The following is a 22062-nucleotide window of genomic DNA, read 5'->3' as shown; positions in this document are numbered from 1 at the left end:
CATTCCTTCTCTCCAGAGATGCCGCCTGTCCCGCTGAGTTACTCCAGCTTTTTGTGTCCATCTTTGGTTTCGACCAGCATCTACAGTTCCTTTTATTCACAAAATGCTGGAGTAACTCAGCAGGTCAGGCAGCATCTCGGGAGAGAAGGAATGGGTGACGTTTCGGGTCGAGACCATTCCTCAGACAGTTCCTTCCTGCACATCACCCCCTCCATGTTCTTCAGAGACGCTGCCTGACCCGCTGAGTCACTCCAGCACTTTGTCTTTTTTTTTAAAAATTGAGTGAGCACCTGCTGTTCCTCGAGTGTGCAAACCGTGCAAAAGACGTGTCGTGTTTCGACCGACACATTGCCCAATAAAAAGTAGAGCATACTACCTTGCAAACTTGATTTTAATTCCTGTGATGTTACATCACAACACACACACACACACACACACCAGAGTCTACAGTAAAGAAACAAAGCTGTCTTAGCTTCGTTTGCAACAAAAAATGCTTTCTTCAGCATTTTACAGTGTAAGGTCAGTACTTTCAGGCAAAGCGTACACCGAGGACTTGCGTTTCAATCATTTCCGATACATTTTACAAAACATTGGGGAAAAAAAAGTTAAGAGATTAAAGACAGGTAGACACAAAATGCTGGAGTAACTCAGCGGGTCAGGCAGCATCTCGGGAGAGAAGGAATGGGTGACGTTCATCAGTCTGAAGAAGGGTCTCGACCCGAAAGGTTACCCATTCCTTCTCTCCCCACATGCTGCCTGACCCGCTGGGTTACTCCAGCACTTCTTCGATTTAAACCAGCATCTGCAGTTTTTTTTCCCCCTACAGACAACTTTTCCAGCTGCATACTCAATTGCATTATCAAAACAAAAAGCCGCACTAGTCCACTTGCTTGCCCGAGATATCTAGCCCTGTTTTGAGTGCAGGTAAAACACTTGATCCCCTTGTAAAGACAGGCCACCCAACATGGCTGCCCCTGTTCCGAGCCTGGAGCTGGTTTCAACTATAGAATTGGCAGGCACCAGCAGAAGAAATCTCTCCCCCCCCCCCCCCCCCCCCCCCTCCACACACACAACACACCTGCACATTATATTTATTAAAACTAAGTGGAACATACACCACCACGCTGTAAATGGTCCCCCTCGGTTATTTTGGGACATGGTTTTGGTAAACAAAGAAATAAATGGAAACAAAACTTCTTCCAAAAGTCTAACTTTTGGAGCTTAACTCAAGTCTAAAAAGTTTCCGAAAGTCAAGAAAAATCTTTTTTCCCCCCTCCTCATCCCAAACAAGGCTGCAAATAAATATTTCTTCCGAAGGGCCGGACAAAAGGAAAAAGGCAGCCTACAGGTGGACGAACGGGAAAAATGTTTTTTTTCCCCCTGGAACTGACACATAGAAAGATAGAAAATAACCATCGCAGAAACAACACAAAATTGTTAGGGATTTGTGGCATGCGATTTTTGGGGAGGGATCGTGAGGAGAGAAGAGAGCGTAGACATGAAACGCTGGAGTAACTCAGCGGGTCAGGCAGCATCTCTGGAGAGAAGGAACGGGTGTCGTTTCTGGTCGAGACACTTCTTCAGATCGTTGGAAAATAACTGCAGATGCTGGTACAAATCAAAGCTATCACAACATGCTTAAGTAACTCAGCAGGTCAGGCAGCATCTAGGAGAGAGGGAATGGGTGATGTTTCCGGTCAAGACCCTTCTTCAGACTGAAGAAGGGGCCCCGACCATAAACGTCACCCATTCCTTCCTTCTCTCCAGAGATGCTGCCTGAGCCGCTGAGTTACTCCAGCATTTTTTTTGTGTCTACCTTTGATTTAAACCAGCATCTGCAGTTTTCTTTCCTACAGGTACGAGTGTCCTTTATTGCAACAGAAGTGCGAGATTGTCTCTTCCATCTTCATGTGCTGCACAAGTCTTAGGGAGAACATTAAAAAAAAAAAAAAGCCAATGTATCACAACATGCTGGAGTAACTCAGCGGGGCCAGGCAGCATCTAGGAGAGAAGGAATGGGTGACGTTTCGGGTCAAGACCCTTCTTCAGACCCGACCCGAAACGTCACCCATTCCTTCTCTCCTAGAGATGCTGCCTGAGCCGCTGAGTTACTCCGGCATTTTTGTGTCTACCTTTGATTCAAGCCAGCATCTGCAGTTTGCTTTCCGACAGTGTCCTTTAGTGTGAGATTGTCCATTCCATCTTCGTGTGTTGCACAAGTCTCATGGAGAACATTTTTTTAAAAAAAAGCAACACTGCTTAAAAAAAAAAAGCGCATGAGAATTCGGATTTTCTTTTGGAGATTGGCAGTGATGAGTCAGTTTGTGTGGAGGGTTGAATGTGTACGTCTTCTGCTGCCTCCGTTCCGCACCCTTGTCCGTGCTGCTCGTCGCACGTCATTGCTTCTGCTGCATCGCCTCCTTCCTGGCGGCGTCCTGCAGTAACTGGGTGTCCACCTCATCGGCCGGGAGCTGCACGTAACGCACCACCGAGCCGCGGATGAAGCAGTTCTTCACGGAGAGCTGGCGGAGGGGGGGGGGGGGGAAGAGAAGGAGGAACGACAGTGAGCGGGCGGTAAACAAGGCGGAAGACTGCGGCGCCCGGGCCAGCCGCAAGCCACGGGGACACGTGGGAAGGAACCGCGGGCAGGCCGAAAGGGTCTGGACCCGAAACGTCACCCATTCCTTCTCTCCAGAGATGAGACAACAAAAAAAAAATGCTGGAGTAACTAAGTAGGTCGGGCAGCATCTGTGGAGAACGTGGATAGGTGACGTTTCACAGAGGGCTGGAGTAACTCAGCGGGTCAGGCAGCATCTGTGCAGAACATGGATAGGTGACGTTTCACAGAGTGCTGGAGTAACTCAGCGGGTCAGGCAGCATCTCTGGAGAACATAGATAGGTGATGTTTCACAGAGGGCTGGAGTAACTCAGCGGGTCAGACAGCATCTCTGGAGAGAAGGAATGGGTGACGATTCTGGTCGAGACCCGCCTCCAGCATTTTGTGTCTGCCTTCGATTTAAACCAGCGCCTGCAGTTCTTTCCTACAAATACACTCGCCACGTGTGGATATTTCTCTGGATCGGTAACGCTGATATTAGAAGTAACACTAGCAACTTTGCAGATGACACAAAGCTGGGTGGCAGTGTGAACTGCGAAGAGGATGTTAGGAGGTTGCAGGGTGACCTGGACAGGTTGAGGGGGTGGGCAGATGGGTGTCAGATGCAGTATAATATAGATGAATGTGAGGTTATCCACTTTGGCGGCAAAAACAAGGAGGCGGATTATTATCTCAATAGTGTCAGGTTAGGTAAGGGGGAAGTGCAACGAGACCTGAGTGTTCTTGTACACCAGTCACTTAAAGAACTCAGCGGGTCAGGCAGCATCTCTGGAGAACGTGAATAGGTGACGTTTCACAGAGTCCTGGAGTAACTCAGCGGGACAGGCAGCATCTCTGGAGAACACGGATAGGTGATGTTTCACAGAGTGCTGGAACAACTCAGCGGGACAGGCAGCATCTGTGGAGAACATGGATAGGTGACGTTTCACAGAGTGCTGGAGTAACTCAGCGGGACAGGCAGCATCTCTGGAGAACGTGGATATGTGACATTTCACAGTGCTGGAACAACTCAGCGGGACAGGCAGCATCTGTGGAGAACATGGATAGGTGACGTTTCACAGAGTGCTGGAATAACTCAGAGAGTCAGGCAGCATCTGTGGAGAACATGGATAGGTGACGTTTCACAGAGTGCTGGAACAACTCAGAGGGACAGGCAGCATTTCTGGAGAGAAGGAATGGGTGACAATTCGGGTCGAGACCCTTCCCCCCCATTTTGCGTCTGCCTTCGATTTAAACCAGCGCCTGCAGTTCTTTCCGACAAATACACTCACCATGTGTGGGTACTTCTCTGGATCGGTAACGCTGATATCCGTCAGTTTGATGTTCAGGTACTGAAAAGGAACGAAATGAATGAATGAATACGTTTATTGGCGGGGTCAAGGGAAGAGCGTTTGCGTCGCGACCCTGTTTCCACCAATCTCTCCACCACCACGCACAAGTAGGGCAAGACACAACCATATGCAGATGTCGAGAAGTGAGTTCGGCTCCGGCTGAACAGTTCCTAATCTTGTGATGCGGACTCGATAAGAAGAAGTTTATTGGACATATATGTACACGTACAAGGACTGTGCCTTGGTACGGATGCATCACAGCTTGGTTTGGGAACAGCTTGTATACACTGGAATTTAGAAGGATGAGAGGGGATCTTATTGAAACATATAAGATTATTAAGGGGTTGGACACGCTAGAGGCAGGAAACATGTTCCCGATGTTGCGGGAGTCCAGAACCAGGGGCCACACACAGTTTAAGAATAAGGGGTGGGCCATTCACAACGGAGACGAGGAAAAACTTTGTTGTAAATCTGTGGAATTCTCTGCCTCAGAAGGCAGTGGAGGCCAATTCTCCGAATGCTTTCAAGAGAGAGCGATATAGAGCTCTTACGGATAGCGGAGTCAGGGGGTATGGGGAGAAGGCAGGAACGGGGTACTGATTGAGAATGATCAGCCATGATCACATTGAATGGTGGTGCTGGCTCGAAGGGCCGAATGAGCTACTTCTGCACCTATTGTCTATTGACATCCAAGACGGCAAGAAATTGCAGAGTAGTGGACGCAGCCCAGACCATCACACAAACCAACCTCCCTTCCATCGACTCCATCTACACCTCACGATGCCTCGGCAAGGCCAGCAGCATCATCAAGGACCAGTCTCACCACCGGTCACTCCCTCTTCTGCCCTCTCCCATCGGGCAAGAGGTACAGATGTTTGAAAATGCACACCTCCAGATTCTGGGACAGTTTCCTCCCAACTGTTATCAGGGAACTGAACCACCCTACCACCAAGTAAAGAGTGGTCCTGGCCAATCGACCTCATAGGAGATGCACAAAACTATCTTTAATCAGAATCTACAGGATTATATCGATATATTAACCATATAACCATATAACCATATAACAACTACAGCACGGAAACAGGCCCGTTCGGCCCTTCCAGTCCACGCCGACCACTCTCCCTGACCTAGTCTCATCTACCTGCACTCAGACCATAACCCTCTAATCCCCTCTTATCCATATACCTATCCAATTTACTCTTAAATAAGAAAAATCGAGCCAGCCTCCACCACTTCCACCGGAAGCCCATTCCATACAGCCACCACCCTCTTGAGTAAAGAAGTTACCCCTCATGTTACCCCTAAACTTTTGTCCCTCAATTCTGAAGCTATGTCCCCTTGTTGGAATCTTCCCCACTCTCAAAGGGAAAAGCCTACCCACGTCAACTCTGTCCGTCCCTCTCAAAATTTAAAAAACCTCTATCAAGTCCCCCCTCAACCTTCTACGCTCCAAAGAATAAAGACCCAACCTGTTCAACCTCTCTCTGTAGCTTAAGTGGTGAAACCCAGGCAACATTCTAGTAAATCTCCTCTGTACCCTCTCCATTTTGTCGACATCTTTCCTATAATTTGGCGACCAGAACTGCACACCATACTCCAGATTCGGCCTCACCAATGCCCTGTACAATTTTAACATTACATCCCAACTTCTATACTCGATGCTCTGATTTATAAAGGCAAGCATACCAAATGCCTTCTTCACCACCCTATCCACATGAGATTCCACCTTCAGGGAACAATGCACAGTTATTCCCAGATATTAAAACTCTCGTTTGTTTGTTCCTGAACTACAGTCAAAACTGTACACAATAGCGCGACAATTCGAGGCCCACTTTACTCACCGTCGTCCCTTTGGTGCTAATGGAAGAAGTTTCGTTGAAATCGGTCGTATATTTTTTAAGTTATTCACATTTTAAAGTTTAAATCTATCTCCTAGGAAGGGGGTTGCTGCACCAATGCAGGAGAGGTTTGGGCCCAACGGGTCACTTATACTTATAATAATAATAATAATAATAATAATAATGCATTACATTTATATAGCGCTTTTCTAAACACTCAAAGACGCTTTACAGGGTTTACTAAGACATAGAAAATAAAAGAAATAGATAAATAAGTAAACGAACAGAAAAAGGAAAAAGAAGGTGAGGTTACGGTCAGTGGTTGAAGGCAGTGCTGAACAGGTGAGACTTCAGTGATGTTTTGAATGAGGTGAGTGAGGAGGAGTCTCTGACGGTTTGGGGTAGTGAGTTCCAGAGTTTGGGAGCAGCGATGGAGAAAGCCCTGTCCCCCCAGGATCTGAGTTTGGTCCGGATAGGGGGGGACAGGAGGTTAGCAGCAGCAGCAGAGCGGAGGGTGCGGGTTGGAGTGTGTCTGTGGAGGAGGTCTAGTCTTGTTATTCTCTTTATCATGTGTGTGTACACTGTGGATTGCTCGATTGTAATCATGTATTTTCTTTCCGCTGCCTGGCTAGCACGCAACAAATGCTTTTCAGTCTGAAGAAGGGTCTCGACCCGAAACGTCACCCATTCCTTCTCTCCTGAGATGCTGCCTGACCTGCTGAGTTACTCCAGCATTTTGTGAATAAATACCTTCGATTTGTAACAGCATCTGCGGTTATTTTCTTACACTTTCACTGTACCTCGCTCGGTACACGGGACAATATACTAAATTAAATGTAATAACAAAGAACGGCAAATGTTGGTTTAATCTGAAGATTTGCCTCGACCCTAAACATCACCCATCCTTTTTCACCAGAGTTGCTGCCAGACCCAGAGTTATTCCAGCATCTTGTGCCTCTTTGTAGTTACGTACAAATTTAATTTCCAATAGGCAGACACAAAATGCTGGAGTAACTCAGCAGGTCAGTCAGCATCTCTGGAGAGAAGGAATGGGTGACGTTTCGGGCCGAGACCCTTCTTCAGACCTGTGGATAGTCACAGCGTGACGAAATCCATATTGAATGAAGTACCTCGGAGAAAGTGAACAGCTTGCATGATAATTTCTTTTTAAAAAAGGGCACAATGTGCTGGAGTAACTCAGTGGGTCAGGAAGCATCTCACGGTCAGGTGATGTTTCGGGTCAGGACCCTTCTTCAGACTGCTGGCATGACATCAACCATCATGACTTCTGCAATCCCCTTACCCACTCCATTCTTGGCCCCTCTGAACAAACAGCCCACTGGTATCACTCAGCAATCAGTCTAAAGAAGGGTTCCTGCCCAAAAGGTAACCTGTCCATGTTCTCCAGAGATGCTGCCTGACCCGCTGAGTTACTCCAGCACTCTGTGAAACGTCACCTATCCATGTTCTCCACAGATGCTGCCTGACCCGCTGAGTTACTCCAGCACTCTGTGAAACGTCACCTATCCATGTTCTCCACAGATGCTGCCTGACCCGCTGAGTTACTCCGGCACTCTGTGAAACGTCACCTATCCATGTTCTTATAGAAACATATAAAATTCTTAAGGGGTTGGAGAGGCTAGATGCGGGAAGATTGTTCCCGATGTTGAGGGAGTCCAGAACCAGGGGTCACAGCTTAAGGATAAGGGGGAAGTCTTTTAGGACCGAGATGAGAAAACATTTCTTCACACAGAGAGTGGTGAGTCTGTGGAATTCTCTGCCACACAAGGTAGTTGAGGCCAGTTCATTGGCTATATTTAAGAGGGAGTTAGATGTGGCCCTTTTTGCTAAAGGGATCAGGGGGTATGGAGAGAAGGCAGGTACAGGCTACTGAGCTGGATGATCAGCCATGATCATATTGAATGGCGGTGCAGGCTCGAAGGGCCGAATGGCCTACTCCTGCACCTATTTTCTATGTTTCTATGTTCCCCAGAAATGCTGCCTGACCCGCTGAGTTACTCCAGCACTCTGTGAAACGTCACCTATCCATGTTCCCCACTGAGATGCTGCCTGACCCGCTGAGTTACTCCAGCACTGTGGGCCTGGGTTAGCAAGGCTTGGAGCTCTGTCTAGTGGACACCACCTGCGAATGCAGCGACCAGACATGGCAAACGCATGCGTAGGAAGGAACTGCAGGTGCCGAAGAAAGACACAAAACGCTGGAGTAACCCAGCGGGACCCGGGCAGCATCTGTGGAGAGAAGCAATGGGTGACTTTTCAGCCTGAAGAACGGTCTCGACCTGAAACGTCACCCATTTCTTCTCTCCAGAGATGCTCCCTGTTCCGCTGGGCTACTCCAGCACCTTGTGTCTACACACCAAAACCATGGCCGGGCAGGAGATGAATAATGTTCAACATGGAAGGTATTTAACACCACTTCCCCAGGTAACAGGTGCCACGAGCAGCCAAGTCAGGAAATCCACCAACACACGGCAGGTGTCCATGAAGAGAGGGACTCCAGTAGGTAGACACACAACCTCTTTCGCAAGATTCAGATAATAAATTACGAGAGAGCAAAATTAGCCTGAAGAAGGGTCCCGATTCAAAATGTCACATCTCCACGTTCTCCAGAGATACTGCCTGACCCGCTGAGTTACTCCAGCACATTGTGTCTTTTTGTTTTGGGTAAACCAGCACCTGCAGTTCCTTGTTTTGGCTCCAAGCTAAATTCTTACCCTGATTTACATTTAGACGATAGACAATAGGTGCAGGAGTAGGCCTTTCGGCCCTTCGAGCCAGCACCGCCATTCAATGTGATCATTCACAATCAGTACCCCGTTCCTGCTTTCTCCCCATACCCCCTGACTCCGCTATCATTAAGAGCTCTATCTAGCTTTCTCTTGAAAGCATCCAGAGAATTGGCCTCCACTGCCTTCTGAGGCAGAGAATTCCACAGATTTACAACTCTCTGACTGAAAAAGGTTTTCCTCATCTCTAAATTCCATCTCCTCATCTAAATGGCCTACCCCTTATTCTTAAACTGTGGCCCCTGGTTCTGGACTCCCTCCCCCAACATTGGGAACATGTTTCCTGCCTCGAACGTGTCCAATCCCTTAATAATCTTATATGTTTCAATAAGATCCCCTCTCATCCCTCTAAATTCTGGGAGAGGTGGGACCAGTACAAACAGGACGGTCTGCACCTGAGCTGGAATGGAACCAATGTCCTAGGGTGAGTGTTTGCTAGTGCTGTCGGGGAGGATTTAAACTAATGTGGCAGGGGGATGGGAGCAGGAACAGAGAGACAGAGGGGTGTAAAATGAGGGTAGAAGCAACAGGTAGCAAGGTGAAAAGTAAAAGTGGCAGGCAGACAAATCCAGGGCAAAAATCAAAAAGGGCCACTTTTCAACATAATTGTATAAGGGGTAAGAGAGTTGTAAAAACAAGCCTGAAGGCTTTGTGTCTCAATGCAAGGAGTATACGTAATAAGGTGGATGAATTAAATGTGGAGATAGTTATTAATGATTATGATATAGTTGGGATTACGGAGACATGGCTCCAGGGTGACCAAGGCTGGGAGCTCAACATCCAGGGATATTCTATATTCAGGCGGGATAGACAGAAAGGAAAAGGAGGTGGTTAGAGAGGAGATTAAAGCAGTGGAAAGGAAGGACATTAGCTTGGTGGAAGTGGAATCGATATGGGTAGAGCTACGAAACACTAAGGGGCAGAAAACGCTAGTGGGAGTTGTGTACAGGCCACCTAACAGCAGTAGTGAGGTTGGGGATGGCATCAAGCAGGAAATTAGAAATTCGTGCACTAAAGGTGCAGCAGTTATAATGGGTGACTTCAATCTACATATAGATTGGGTGAACCAAACTGGCAGGGGTACTGCGGAAGAGGATTTCTTGGAATGTTTGAGAGATGGTTTTCTAAACCAACATGTCGAGGAAACAACGAGAGAACAGGCCATTTGAGACTGGGTATTGAGTAATGAGGAAGGGTTAGTTAGCAGTCTTGTTGTGCGAGGCCCCTTGGGCAACAGTGATCATAATATGGTAGAGTTCTTCATTAGGATGGAGAGTGACAAAGTCAATACAGAAACAAGTGTTCTGAACTTAAAGAAAGGTAACTTTGAGGGTATGAGGCGTGAATTGTCCAAGATAGACTGGCGATTGATGCTGAAAGGGTTGACGGTGGACATGCAATGGAAGGCATTTAAAGGTCGCATGGATGAACTACAACAAGTGTTCATCCCAATTTGGCAAAAGAACAAACAAGGAAAGGTAATGCATCCGTGGCTAACAAGGGAAATCAAGGATAGTATTAAAACAAAAGATGAAGCATACAGATTAGCCAGAAAAAGTAGCATACCAGAGGACTGGGAGAAATTCAGAGTCCAGCAGAGGAGGACAAAGGGCTTAATTGGGAAAGGGAAAATAGATTATGAGGGAAAACTGGCAAGGAACATAAAAACTGACTGCAAAAGCTTTTATAGATATGTCAAGAGAAAAAGATTAGTTAAGACAAATGTAGGTCCCTTGCAGTCGGAAACAGGTGAATTGATCATAGGGAACAAGGAGATGGCAGACCAATTGAACAAATACTTTGGTTCTGTCTTCACTAAGGAAGACATAAACCGTCTGCCGGAAATAGCGGGGGACCGGGGGTCTAATGAGATGGAGGAACTGAGGGAAATCCAGGTTAGTCAGGAAGTGGTGTTAGGTAAATTAAATGGATTAAAGGCAGATAAATCCCCAGGGCCAGATAGGCTGCATCCCAGAGTGCTTAAGGAAGTAGCCTCAGAAATAGTGGATGCATTAGTGATAATTTTTCAAAACTCTTTAGATTTTGGAGTAGTTCCTGAGGACTGGAGGGTAGCTAATGTAACACCACTTTTTAAAAAGGGAGGGAGAGAGAAAACGGGGAATTATAGACCAGTTAGCCTAACATCGGTAGTGGGGAAAATGCTAGAGTCAGTTATTAAAGATGTGATAGCATCACATTTGGAAAGTGGTGAAATCATCGGACAAAGTCAGCATGGATTTACCAAAGGCAAATCATGTCTGACGAATCTTATAGAATTTTTCGAGGATGTAACTAGTAGAGTGGATAAGGGAGAACCAGTCGATGTGTTATATCTGGACTTTCAGAAGGCCTTCGACAAGGTCCCACATAGGAGATTGGTGTACAAACTTAAAGCACACGGTATTGAGGGTTCAGTGTTGAGGTGGATAGAAAATTGCTTGGCGGACAGGAAGCAAAGAGTAGGAATAAATGGGTCCTTTTCGGAATGGCAGGCAGTGACTAGTGGGGTACCGCAAGGCTCAGTGCTGGGACCCCAGTTATTTACAGTGTATATTAATGATTTGGACGAGGGAATTGAATGCAACATTCTAAGTTTGCGGATGACACGAAGCTGGGTGGCAGTGTTAGCTGCGAGGAGGATGCTAGGAGGCTGCAGAGTGACTTGGATAGATTAGGCGAGTGGGCAAATGCATGGCAGATGCAATATAATGTGGATAAATCTGAGGTTATCCACTTTGGCGGCAAGAACAGGAAAGCAGAGTATTACCTGAATGGTGACCGATTGGGAGAAAGGGAGATGCAACGTGACCTGGGTGTCATGGTGCACCAGTCATTGAAAGCAAGCATGCAGGTGCAGCAGGCAGTGAAGAAAGCGAATGGTATGTTGGCATTCATAGCAAGAGGATTTGAGTTTAGGCGCAGGGAGGTTCTGCTGCAGTTTTACAGGGCCTTGGTGAGACCGCACCTGGAGTATTGTGTGCAGTTTTGGTCTCCTAACCTGAGGAAAGACGTTCTTGCCTCAGAGGGAGTACAGAGAAGGTTCACCAGATTGATCCCTGGGATGGCGGGACTTTCATATGAGGAAAGACTGTTCATATGAGGAAAGACTGGATAGACTGGGCTTGTACTCGCTGGAATTTAGAAGACTGAGGGGGGATCTTATAGAAACATATCAAATTCTTAAGGGGTTGGAGAGGCTAGATGCGGGAAGATTGTTCCCGATGTTGGGGGAGTCCAGAACCAGGGGTCACAGCTTAAGGATAAGGGGGAAGTCTTTTAGGACCGAGATGAGAAAACATTTCTTCGCACAGAAAGTGGTGAGTCTGTGGAATTCTCTGCCACAGAAGGTAGTTGAGGCCAGTTCATTGGCTATATTTAAGAGGGAGTTAGATGTGGCCCTTTTTGCTAAAGGGATCAGGGGGTATGGAGAGAAGGCAGGTACAGGCTACTGAGCTGGATGATCAGCCATGATCATATTGAATGGCGGTGCAGGCTCGAAGGGCCGAATGGCCTACTCCTGCACCTATTTTCTATGTTTCTAAATTCCAGTATATACAAGCCTAGTCGCTCCAGTCTTTCAACATACGACAGTCCCGCCATTCCAGAAATTAACCCTAGTGAACCTACGCTGCACTTCCTCAAAAACAAGAATGTGCTTCCTCAAATTTGGAGACCAAAACTGCACGCAGTACTCCAAGTGCGGCCTCACTAGGGCCCTGTACAACTGCAGAAGGACCTCTTTGCTCCTATACTCAACTCCTCTTGTCATAAAGGCCAACATGCCATTACCTTTCTTCACTGCCTGCTGTTCCTGCACTCTAACTTTAAGCGACTGATGAACAAGGACACCCAGATCTCTTTGTACTTCCCCATTTCCTAACGTTTGGTGCAGCGTATCATTTAAAAAATATATAAAATAAAATATAAGATGGTAAAACACACCTGATCAACAGAATGTAGGGTTCCGCAAATGCTGAAATTAAGGGGAAAAAAGTTGCATTAAAGTCAGTCTTTATTTTTCACCTGAATTTTTGCACATTAATATGGTTTTTCACATTAATGAGACTGAACACTGGTTGAAGATTCCCAAAAGGATGAGTCGGACACAAAGAAGGCAAATGCAATATTAGCATTCACTTAGACCAGCGTTTCTCAAGCTGTTTACCCTTGCAGGACACTTGAAATAATTTTCATGTCTTAGGGAACCCCTGCATAAAAATTATTGTATCTCTATTAATCTCTCTCTTTCTCCTTTCTCTTTCATCAAGTGAAAAGTTCATAATAATAATAATAATATATTCCATTATTTGTCCCACACAGGGGAAATTTACAGTGTTACAGCAGCAAAGTGGATAGCAAGAGATCATTCATTATAAATAAAAGTAAAGACAAGGATAATTGTCATCATTTAATGTGTTTTTTAACTGTTACTGTTAACTGGTCTGTTGGCTCGTCTGCTGGGAGCAGTGCTGGTTGTGCAGTCTCACAGCAGCGGGAAGGAAGGACCTCCGATATCTCTCCTTCACGCACTTGGGGTGAAGGACAATAGACAATAGGTGCAGGAGGAGGCCATTCGGCCCCTCGAGCCAGCACCGCCATTCAATGTGATCATGTCTGATCATTCTCAATCAGTACCCCGTTCCTATCTTCTCCCCATACCCCCTGACTCCGCTATCCTTAAGAGCTCTATCTAGCTCTCTCTTGAATGCATTCAGATAATTGGCCTCCACTGCCTTCTGAGGCAGAGAATTCCACAGATTCACAACTCTCTGACTGAAAAAGTTTTTTCTCATCTCAATTCTAAATGGCCTACCCCTTATTCTTAAATTGTGGCCCCTTGTTCTGGACTCCCCCAACATTGGGAACACGTTTCCTGCCTCTAACGTGTCCAACCCCTTAATAATCTTATACGTTTCAATAAGATCCCCTCTCATCCGTCTAAATTCCAGTGTATACAAGCCTAGTCGCTCTAGTCTTTCAACATATGACAGTCCCGCCATTCCGGGAATTAACCTGGTGAACCTACGCTGCACGCCCTCAATAGCAATAATATCCTTCCTCAAATTTGGAGACCAAAACTGCACACAGTACTCCAGGTGCGGTCTCACCAGGGCCCGGTACAACTGTAGAAGGACCTCTTTGCTCCGATACTCAACTCCTCTTGTTACGAAGGCCAACATTCCATTGGCTTTCTTCACTGCCTGCTGTACCTGCATGCTTCCTTTCATTGACTGATGCACTAGGACACCCAGATCTCGTTGAACTCCCCCTCCTCCTAACTTGACACCATTCAGATAATAATCTGCCTTTCTATTCTTACTTCCAAAGTGAATAACCTCACACTTATCTCACACAGTCTCACTAGGGCCCTGTACAACAAGGAGTCCAGTCACTGAAGGAGCTACTCAGTGCAGTGACAGTGTCCTGCATGGGGTGGGAGTCATTGTCCAGCAGCGATGTTATCTTTGCCATCGTCCTCCTCTCTCCCACTGCCTGCACCGAGTAAGGCAAACATAATATATTTTTCTGACAACTGGTTTAAGCAAAAAATAACGCACGTTTTTCCTCAAGTCTAGTGTGAAATTAAACGCAAAAATGCCTCAAAAATGCACTTCCATATGATTAGCCTATTTATCACTATTTCTCTTGGAAACCCTAGTGACCTCGCGCGGAACCCCAGGGCTCCAGGAAACCCCGGTTGAGAAACGTTGACTGAGACCATCTCAGACCAATTTGGAACATTGAGCATGTTTGGGCCCGACGTCAGAGGATATACACTGATCAGCCAAAACATTATGACCACTGACAGGCAAAGTGAATAACATTGATTATCTTGTTGCAATGGCACCTGTCAAGGGGTGGGATATATTAGGCAGTAAATGAACAGCCAGTTCTTGAAGTTGATGTGTTGGATACAGCATAAATGGGCAGGAGTAAAGACCTGAGCGACTTTGACAAGGGCCACAAGGATTCACAAAATGCTGGAGTAACTCAGCAGGTCGTACAGGTATGTAGGTTAATTGGCTGGGTAAATGTAAAAATTGTCCCTAGTGGGTGTAGGATAGTGTTAATGTGTGGGGATCGCTGAGCGGCACGGACTTGGAGGGCCGAAAAGGCCTGTTTCCGGCTGTATATATATGATATGATATGATGATATGATAGGTCAGGCAGCATCTCTGGAGAGAAGGAATTCCTTCTCTCCAGAGATGCTGCCTGACCTGCTGAGTTACTCCAGCATTTTGTGATACCTTCAATTTGTACCAGCATCCGCAGTTATTTTCCTTGACAAGTGCCAAATTGTTGTGGCCAGACGACTGGGTCAGAGCATCTCTGAAACGGCAAGGCTTGTGGGGTGCTCCCGGTCAGCAGTGGTGAGTACCGACCGACAGTGGTCTAAGGAGAGACAAACCACAAACCGGCGACAGGCAGGGAGTTGGGCGCCCAAGGCTCATCGATGCGCGAGGGCAACGAAGGCTATCCCGTCTGGTCCGAACTGACAGAAGGTCGACTGTGGCACGGGTCACAGAAAATATTAATGGTGGTCGCGGGAGGAATGTGTCACAATACACAGTGCATCGCACCCAGCTGCGTATGGGGCTGCACACGGAGGGGGGGGGGGGGGAAGAGGGAAGTGCGGGAAGGGAGGGGGGAAGAGGGGAGGGGGGAAGAGGGGAGGGGGGAAGAGGGGAGGGGGGAAGAGGGGAGGGGGGAAGAGGGGAGGGGGAAGAGGGGAGGGGGAAGAGGGGAGGGGGGAAGAGGGGAGGGGGGAAGAGGGGAGGGGGAAGAGGGGAGGGGGGAAGAGGGGAGGGGGGAAGAGGGGAGGGGGGAAGAGGGGAGGGGGGAAGAGGGGAGGGGGGAAGAGGGGAGGGGGGAAGAGGGGAGGGGGGAAGAGGGGAGGGGGGAAGAGGGGAGGGGGGAAGAGGGGAGGGGGGAAGAGGGGAGGGGGAAGAGGGGAGGGGGAAGAGGGGAGGGGGAAGAGGGGAGGGGGAAGAGGGGAGGGGGAAGAGGGGAGGGGGAAGAGGGGAGGGGGAAGGGGGGAGGGGGAAGAGGGGAGGGGGGAAGAGGGGAGGGGGGGAAGAGGGGAGGGGGGAAGAGGGGAGGGGGAAGAGGGGAGGGGGGAAGAGGGGAGGGGGAAGAGGGGAGGGGGAAGAGGGGAGGGGGAAGAGGGGAGGGGGAAGAGGGGAGGGGGAAGAGGGGAGGGGGAAGAGGGGAGGGGGGATGAGGGGAGGGGGGAAGAGGGGAGGGGGGAAGAGGGGAGGGGGAAGAGGGGAGGGGAAGAGGGGAGGGGGAAAGAGGGGAGGGGGGAAGAGGGGAGGGGGGAAGAGGGGAGGGGGGGAAGAGGGGAGGGGGAAGAGGGGAGGGGGGAAGAGGGGAGGGGGAAGAGGGGAGGGGGGAAGAGGGGAGGGGGGAAGAGGGGAGGGGGGAAGAGGGGAGGGGGAAGAGGGGAGGGGGGAAGAGGGGAGGGGGGAAGAGGGGAGGGGGGAAGAGGGGAGGGGGAAGAGGGGAGGGGGAAGAGGGGAGGGGGAAGAGGGGAGGGGGAAGAGGGGAGGGGGAAGAGGGGAGGGGGGAAGAGGGGAGGGGGAAGAGGGGAGGGGGGAAGAGGGGAGGGGGGAAGAGGGGAGGGGGGAAGAGGGGAGGGGGGAAGAGGGGAGGGGGGAAGAGGGGAGGGGGAAGAGGGGAGGGGGAAGGAGTGGAGGGGGGAAGAGGGGAGGGGGGAAGAGGGGAGGGGGGAAGAGGGGAGGGGGGAAGAGGGGAGGGGGGAAAGAGGGGAGGGGGGAAGAGGGGAGGGGGGAAGAGGGGAGGGGGAAGAGGGGAGGGGGAAGGAGTGGAGGGGGGAAGAGGGGGAGGGGGGAAGAGGGGAGGGGGGAAGAGGGGAGGGGAGGGTGGGAGGAGAGGGTGCTGCACCAATGCAGGAGACGTTTGGGCCCAACAGGTCCACTTGGTTTAGCATTTTCTAAAGCGGAGATTGTTCGGGATGTCAAAAGTTACAGGGAAAAAGCAGAATGGTATTAAGAGGACAAAATATATCAGCCAAGATCGAAAGGCGAAGCAGACTTGATGGGCAGAGTGGCCTAACTCAGCTCCTGAGTCTTACGATCTTACGAATCAGGAGTGTGATTTGAACCATCAGAAGATACAGCAATGGGGAGTCAGAGACAAAGTACACTCACCTTAAGTCATTTTTCAGTTCCACCACTACATCTTTCCCCACGAGGGATTTGAAAAATGAATAAAATAACTAAAAACACGAGAGAAAGACATTAAGCAGAGCCAAGGCATGCTCAAACGATGTTGACAATTAGCAAAATGCAGGTCTATAAGAAAGGTATTTGGAGGCGCAGCGCGGCAACGGGCCCTTCGGCCCACCGAGACCGTGCCGACCAGCGATCCCCGCACACTCACACTATCCTACCCACGAGGGATAACTTACAAACTTGACCAAAGCCAAATTAACCTACAAACCCTCACGTCTTTGGAGTGTGGGAGGAAACCAGAACCCCCCGAGAGAACTCACGCAGGTCACGGGGAGATCGTACAAACTCCGTAGAGACAAGAGCCCATGGGAAATGGGGGGGAGGGGGTGGGGAGAGGGAAAATTGGGGGGAGGAGTGGGGGGTGAAGGAGGAGGGGGTGGGGGTTAGTGGCAGGAGTCAGCAGGGGTGAGGGGTAAGAGGTGGGGGTTGGGGATGAAAGGGTGAGGGGCAGGAGGTTAGGTTTGGCATTATGGGGTAGGGATTAGGGGTGAGGGGGAAGGGGTTAGAGGTGGGGGTTAAGGGAAGGGGTTGGGGTGGAGGGGGAAGGGGAGGGGGAAGGGAAGGGAGCAAGAAGTGGGGGTTAGGTTTGGGGGTAGGGGTTAAGCGGGAAGGGATTAGAGGTGAAGAGAAGGGGGTTAAGGTGAGGGGGAATGAAGTGGGGGTTTTGGGTTACGGTTTTGGGGTGGAGGTTAGGGGTGAAGGGAAGGTGTTGGGAATGGAGGTGAGGGGAGGGCGTTAAAGGGGGGGAGGTGAAGAAGTGGGGGTTGAGGTTATGGTTTCAGGATAGGGGTTAGAGGTAGGGGTGAAGGGAATCGGTTAGGAGTAGAGTTGAAGGAGTTAAGGGGGAAAGAAGTGGGGGTTAGGGTTACGGTTTCGGGTTGGGGGTTAGAGATGAGGGTTAGCAGTGAAGGAAAGGGGTTAGAAGTGAAGGGAAATGGGTTAAGGTGAGGGGGAGGGGGTAAGCAGTGGGGAGTGGGGTTACGGTTTCGGGGTGGGGGTTAGGGGTGGAGGGGAGGGGTTTCGGGGTGGGGGTGTTAAGGGGGTAGGCAGTGGGGGTTAGGGTTACGGGGTGGGGGTTATGGGTGGAGGGTAGGGGGTTACAGTTTCGGGGGTGAGGGGGTAAGCAGTGGGGGTTAGGGTTACCGTTTCGGGGTTGGGGGTCAGGGGTGGAGGGGATTTATGGTTTCAGGGTGGGGGTCGAGGGGAGGGGGTAACGGTTTTGGGGTGAGTGTTAGGGTTACGGGGTGCGGAAGAGGCTGGGTGTGGGGTTACGATTTCAGGGTGGGTGGGTTAAGGGGGTAAGCAGTGGGGATTACGGTTACGGTTTTGGGGTGGGGGAAGGAGGTGGGGTTGAGGGGAAGGGGCTGGGAGCGGGGTTCAGGGGAGGGGGTTGAGGGTGGGGCTGGGTCTGGGGTTCAGGGTGGGGGTTGGAGGTGGAGGGTGGGTGAGGGCTGGGAGCGGGGTTCAGGGGGTGGGGGGGCTGGTGCTGGGTCTCTGAGCGGGGTTTGGGGGGGTGAGGGTTGGGGGTGAGGGTGAGGGGAAGGGGCTGGGTGTGGGAGCGGGGTTCAGGGGGGTGGACGTTACGGTTTTGGGGAGGGGTGAGGGGGTTACGGGGTGGGGTGAGGGAAAGGGACTAGGGACGGGGTTCAGGGGGTGGGGGTTGGAGGTGGAAGGGAGGGGGTTGGGTGAAGGGGCTGGGTCTGGGGAGGGGACGGGGCTGGGTCTGCGGGTGGAGGTGGAGGGGGTGGGTCTGGGAGCAGGGTTGGGGGGGTGAGGGGGCTGGGAGTGGGGTTCAGGGTGTTTGGGGGGGTGAGGGGTTCAGGGGGGGTTGGAGGTGGAGGTGAGGGGTTTAGGGGGGGTAAGGGGTGAGTGAGGAGGCTGGGGCTCAGGGTGTTTGGGGGGGTGAGGGGTTCAGGGTGGTGGGGGGGTGAGGTGTTCAGGGTGTTTGGGGGGGGGAGGGGTTTAGGGGGGGTTTGTCTGGGAGCGGGAGTCAGGGTGTTTGGGGGGGGTTGAGGGTGAGGTGGGGGAGGGGTCTGGGTCTGGGAGCGGGGTTCAGGGGGGCTGGTGCTGTGTCTCGGAGCGGGGTTCAGGGTGTTTGAGGGTGAGGGGTTGAGGGTGAGGGAGGGGTGAGGGGTGAGGGGTGTTTGGGGGGGGTGAGCGGTAAGGGGTGAGATGAGCGGTGAGGGGGGGGTGAGCGGTGAGGGGTGAGTGAGCGGTGAGGTGAGTGGTGAGGGGGGTTCAGGGTGTTTGGGGGGGGTGAGCGGTGAGTGGGGGGTGAGCGGTGAGGGGGGGGGTGAGTGGGGTTTCAGGGTGAGCGGGGTTCAGGGTGTTTGGAGGGGGGTGAGCGGTGAGGGGGGTTCAGGGTGTTTGGGGGAGGGGTGAGCGGTGAGGGGGGGGTGAGCGGTGAGGGGGGTTCAGGGTGTTTGGGGGAGGGGTGAGCGGTGAGGGGAGGGGTGAGCGGTGAGGGGGGTTCAGGGTGTTTGGGGGAGGGGTGAGCGGTGAGGGGGGTCTGGGAGCGGGGTTGAGGGGGAGGGGGCTGGGAGCGGGGTTCAGGGGGTGGGGACTGGAGGTGGTAGGGGGTGGAGGAGGGGCGGTTCAGGGTGTTTGGGGGGGGTGAGGGGTTCAGGGTGGGGTTGAGGGTGGGGTGAGGGGGCTGGGTCTGGGAGCGGGGTTCAGGGGGCGAGGGGAGGGGTTGAGGGTGTTTGGGAGGGGAGGGTGAGGGGTGAGGGGAGGTGGGGGTGAGGGGTGGGGGGAGTGAGGGGTGGGAGCGGTGTGCTGGGTCTGGGAGGGGAGGGTTCAGGGTGTTTGGGGGGGGTGAGGGGAGGGGGCTGGGAGGGGAGGGTTCAGGGTGTTTGGGGGGGGTGAGCGGTGAGGGGGGTGAGCGGTGAGGGGGGGGCTGGGTCTGGGAGGGGAGGGTTCAGGGTGTTTGGGGGCGTGAGCGGTGGGGGAGTGAGGGGTGGGAGCGGTGTGCTGGGTCTGGGAGGGGAGGGTTCAGGGTGTTTGGGGGGGGTGAGCGGTGGGGGGGGGTGAGCGGTGGGGGGGGGGGGGTGAGTGGTGAGGGGGGGGCTGGGTCTGGGAGGGGAGGGTTCAGGGTGTTTGGGGGGGTGAGCGGTGAGGGGGGTGAGCGGTGAGGGGAGGGGGCTGGAAGTGGGGTTCAGGGTGTTTGGGGGGGGTGAGCGGTGGGGGAGTGAAGGGTGGGAGCGGTGTGCTGGGTCTGGGAGGGGAGGGTTCAGGGTGTTTGGGGGAGGGGTGAGCGGTGAGGGGGGTCTGGGAGCGGGGTTGAGGGGGCGGTTCAGGGTGTTTGGGGGGGGGGGTAAGGGGTTCAGGGGGGGTTGAGGGTGGGGTGAGGGGGCTGGGTCTGGGAGCGGGGTTCAGGGGGCGAGGGGAGGGGTTGAGGGTGTTTGGGTGGGGGGGGTGTTTGGGTGGGGGTGGGGTGAGCGGTGAGGGGGGGGGCTGGGTCTGGGAGCGGGGTTCAGGGGGCGAGGGGAGGGGTTGAGGGTGTTTGGGTGGGGGGGGTAAGGGGTTGAGGGGGGGTTGAGGGTGGGTGAGGGGGCTGGGTCTGGGAGGGTTCAGGGTGTTTGGGGGGGGGGTAAGGGGTTGAGGGTGTTTGGGTGGGGGGGGGTAAGGGGTTGAGGGGGGGTTGAGGGTGGGGTGAGGGGGCTGGGTCTGGGAGGGTTCAGGGTGTTTGGGGGGGGGGGGTAAGGGGTTGAGGGTGTTTGGGTGGGGGGGGTAAGGGGTTGAGGGGGGGTTGAGGGTGGGGTGAGGGGGCTGGGTCTGGGAGGGTTCAGGGTGTTTGGGGGGGGGGGGTAAGGGGTTGAGGGTGTTTGGGTGGGGGGGGGTAAGGGGTTGAGGGGGGGTTGAGGGTGGGGTGAGGGGGCTGGGTCTGGGAGGGTTCAGGGTGTTTGGGGGGGGGGGTAAGGGGTTGAGGGTGTTTGGGGGGGGGGGGGGTGAGCGGTGAGCGGTGAGGGGGGGGGGGCGGGGTTCAGGCGGTGGGCGTTGGGGCAGGAGACGGACACACGTTCCACCCGCGGCCGCGGCAGGAAAACCCGCGGCTTCACTGCGGCCTCCGGAGGGTCTGATCCCGGGGGGGTGATGCCCTCCTCTCCCCCCTGTCAACACCCCCCTCCCTCCTCTCTCTCTCTCCCTCCTCTCTCTCTCTCTCTCTCCCTCTCTCTCTCCCTCTCTCTCCCTCCTCTCCTCTCCTCTCCCCTCCCCCCTCTCCCTCTCCCCCCCTCTCTCACTCACCATGGCGATGGCGGCGGCTCCAACCTCCCGCTCACCCACGTCTCGCGAGGAGATCTCCTCGTCTCGTCCCGCCCCGCGCGCTCATTAACGCTGTGTGTGTGTGTGATACATGTGTGTGGATATGTGTGTATATATATATATATATGTATGTGTGTGTGTGGATATATGTGTGTATATATATATAGGTGTGATTCTGTGTGGATATATATATATATACATATGTGTGTGTGTGTGGATATATCTCTGTGTGTGGATATATATGTGTGTGGATGTATCTGTGGATATATTTGTGTGTGAATATACGTGTGTGTGGATATGTGTGTGTGGATATATGTGTGTGGCTGTGTGTGATACATGTGTGTGTGGATATATATGTGTGTGTGGGTATATATGTGTTTGTGTGTGAGTGGATATGTGTGTGTGTGTGTGGATATATGTGTGTGGAAATATCTGTGTGGATATATTTGTGTGTGAATATACGTGTGGGTGGATATATATATATGTGTGTGTGTTTGGGTATATATGTGTGTGTGTATATATATCTATGTGGATATATTTGTGTGTGAATATATATGTGTGTGGATATATATGTGTGTGAGTGGATATGTGTCTGTGTGTGTGTATATGTGTGTGGATATATGTGTGTGTGGATATATGTGTGTGTGGATATATGTGTGTGTGGATCTATGTGTGTGTGGATATATATATATGTGTGTTTGTGTTTGGATGTATATATGTGTATGTGTATATATGTGTGTGGATATATGTGTGGGTGGATATATATATGTGTGTTTGTGTGTGAATATATGTGTGGATATATTTGTGTGTGAATATATGTGTGTGTGTGTGGATATATGTGTGTGTGGGGATATATGTGTGTATATATATATGTGTGTATATATATATATGTGTTTGTGTGGATATATATGTGTGTGTGTATGTGAATTTTTTTTTAGAGATACAGCGCGG

General features: G+C 51.5%; 1 protein-coding gene across 1 annotated transcript; it reads right to left on the bottom strand.

The window, feature by feature from the left end:
• Positions 1 to 1065: 1065 nt before the first annotated feature.
• smx5 lies at positions 1066 to 21138 on the bottom strand. The gene is made up of 5 exons (XM_078415797.1): positions 21094 to 21138; positions 16765 to 16832; positions 12536 to 12566; positions 3889 to 3948; positions 1066 to 2522 (listed from the first exon to the last, which is right to left on the bottom strand). Exons 1-5 carry the CDS (start codon positions 21094 to 21096, stop codon positions 2397 to 2399), a joined length of 288 nt encoding a protein of 95 aa, XP_078271923.1. The 5' UTR covers positions 21097 to 21138; the 3' UTR covers positions 1066 to 2396.
• Positions 21139 to 22062: the final 924 nt, after the last annotated feature.

Source organism: Rhinoraja longicauda, chromosome 19 (assembly GCF_053455715.1).
Source record: "Rhinoraja longicauda isolate Sanriku21f chromosome 19, sRhiLon1.1, whole genome shotgun sequence".
Taxonomy (NCBI): domain Eukaryota; kingdom Metazoa; phylum Chordata; class Chondrichthyes; order Rajiformes; family Arhynchobatidae; genus Rhinoraja; species Rhinoraja longicauda.
The sequence above is the reverse complement of the archived record's forward strand: the minus strand, read 5'-3'. Positions and strand labels throughout refer to the sequence as shown.

What these genes read in the sequence shown, in the direction of transcription:
- smx5 (XM_078415797.1), bottom strand. An exon ending in GAACTGAAAAATGACTTAAG is followed by an intron (nt 12,567 to 16,764) that starts GTGAGTGTACTT and finishes CCTTAATTTCAG; the next exon opens with CATTTGCGGAACCCTACATT. An exon ending in CAGAGAAGTACCCACACATG is followed by an intron (nt 2,523 to 3,888) that starts GTGAGTGTATTT and finishes CCCCTCCGCCAG; the next exon opens with CTCTCCGTGAAGAACTGCTT.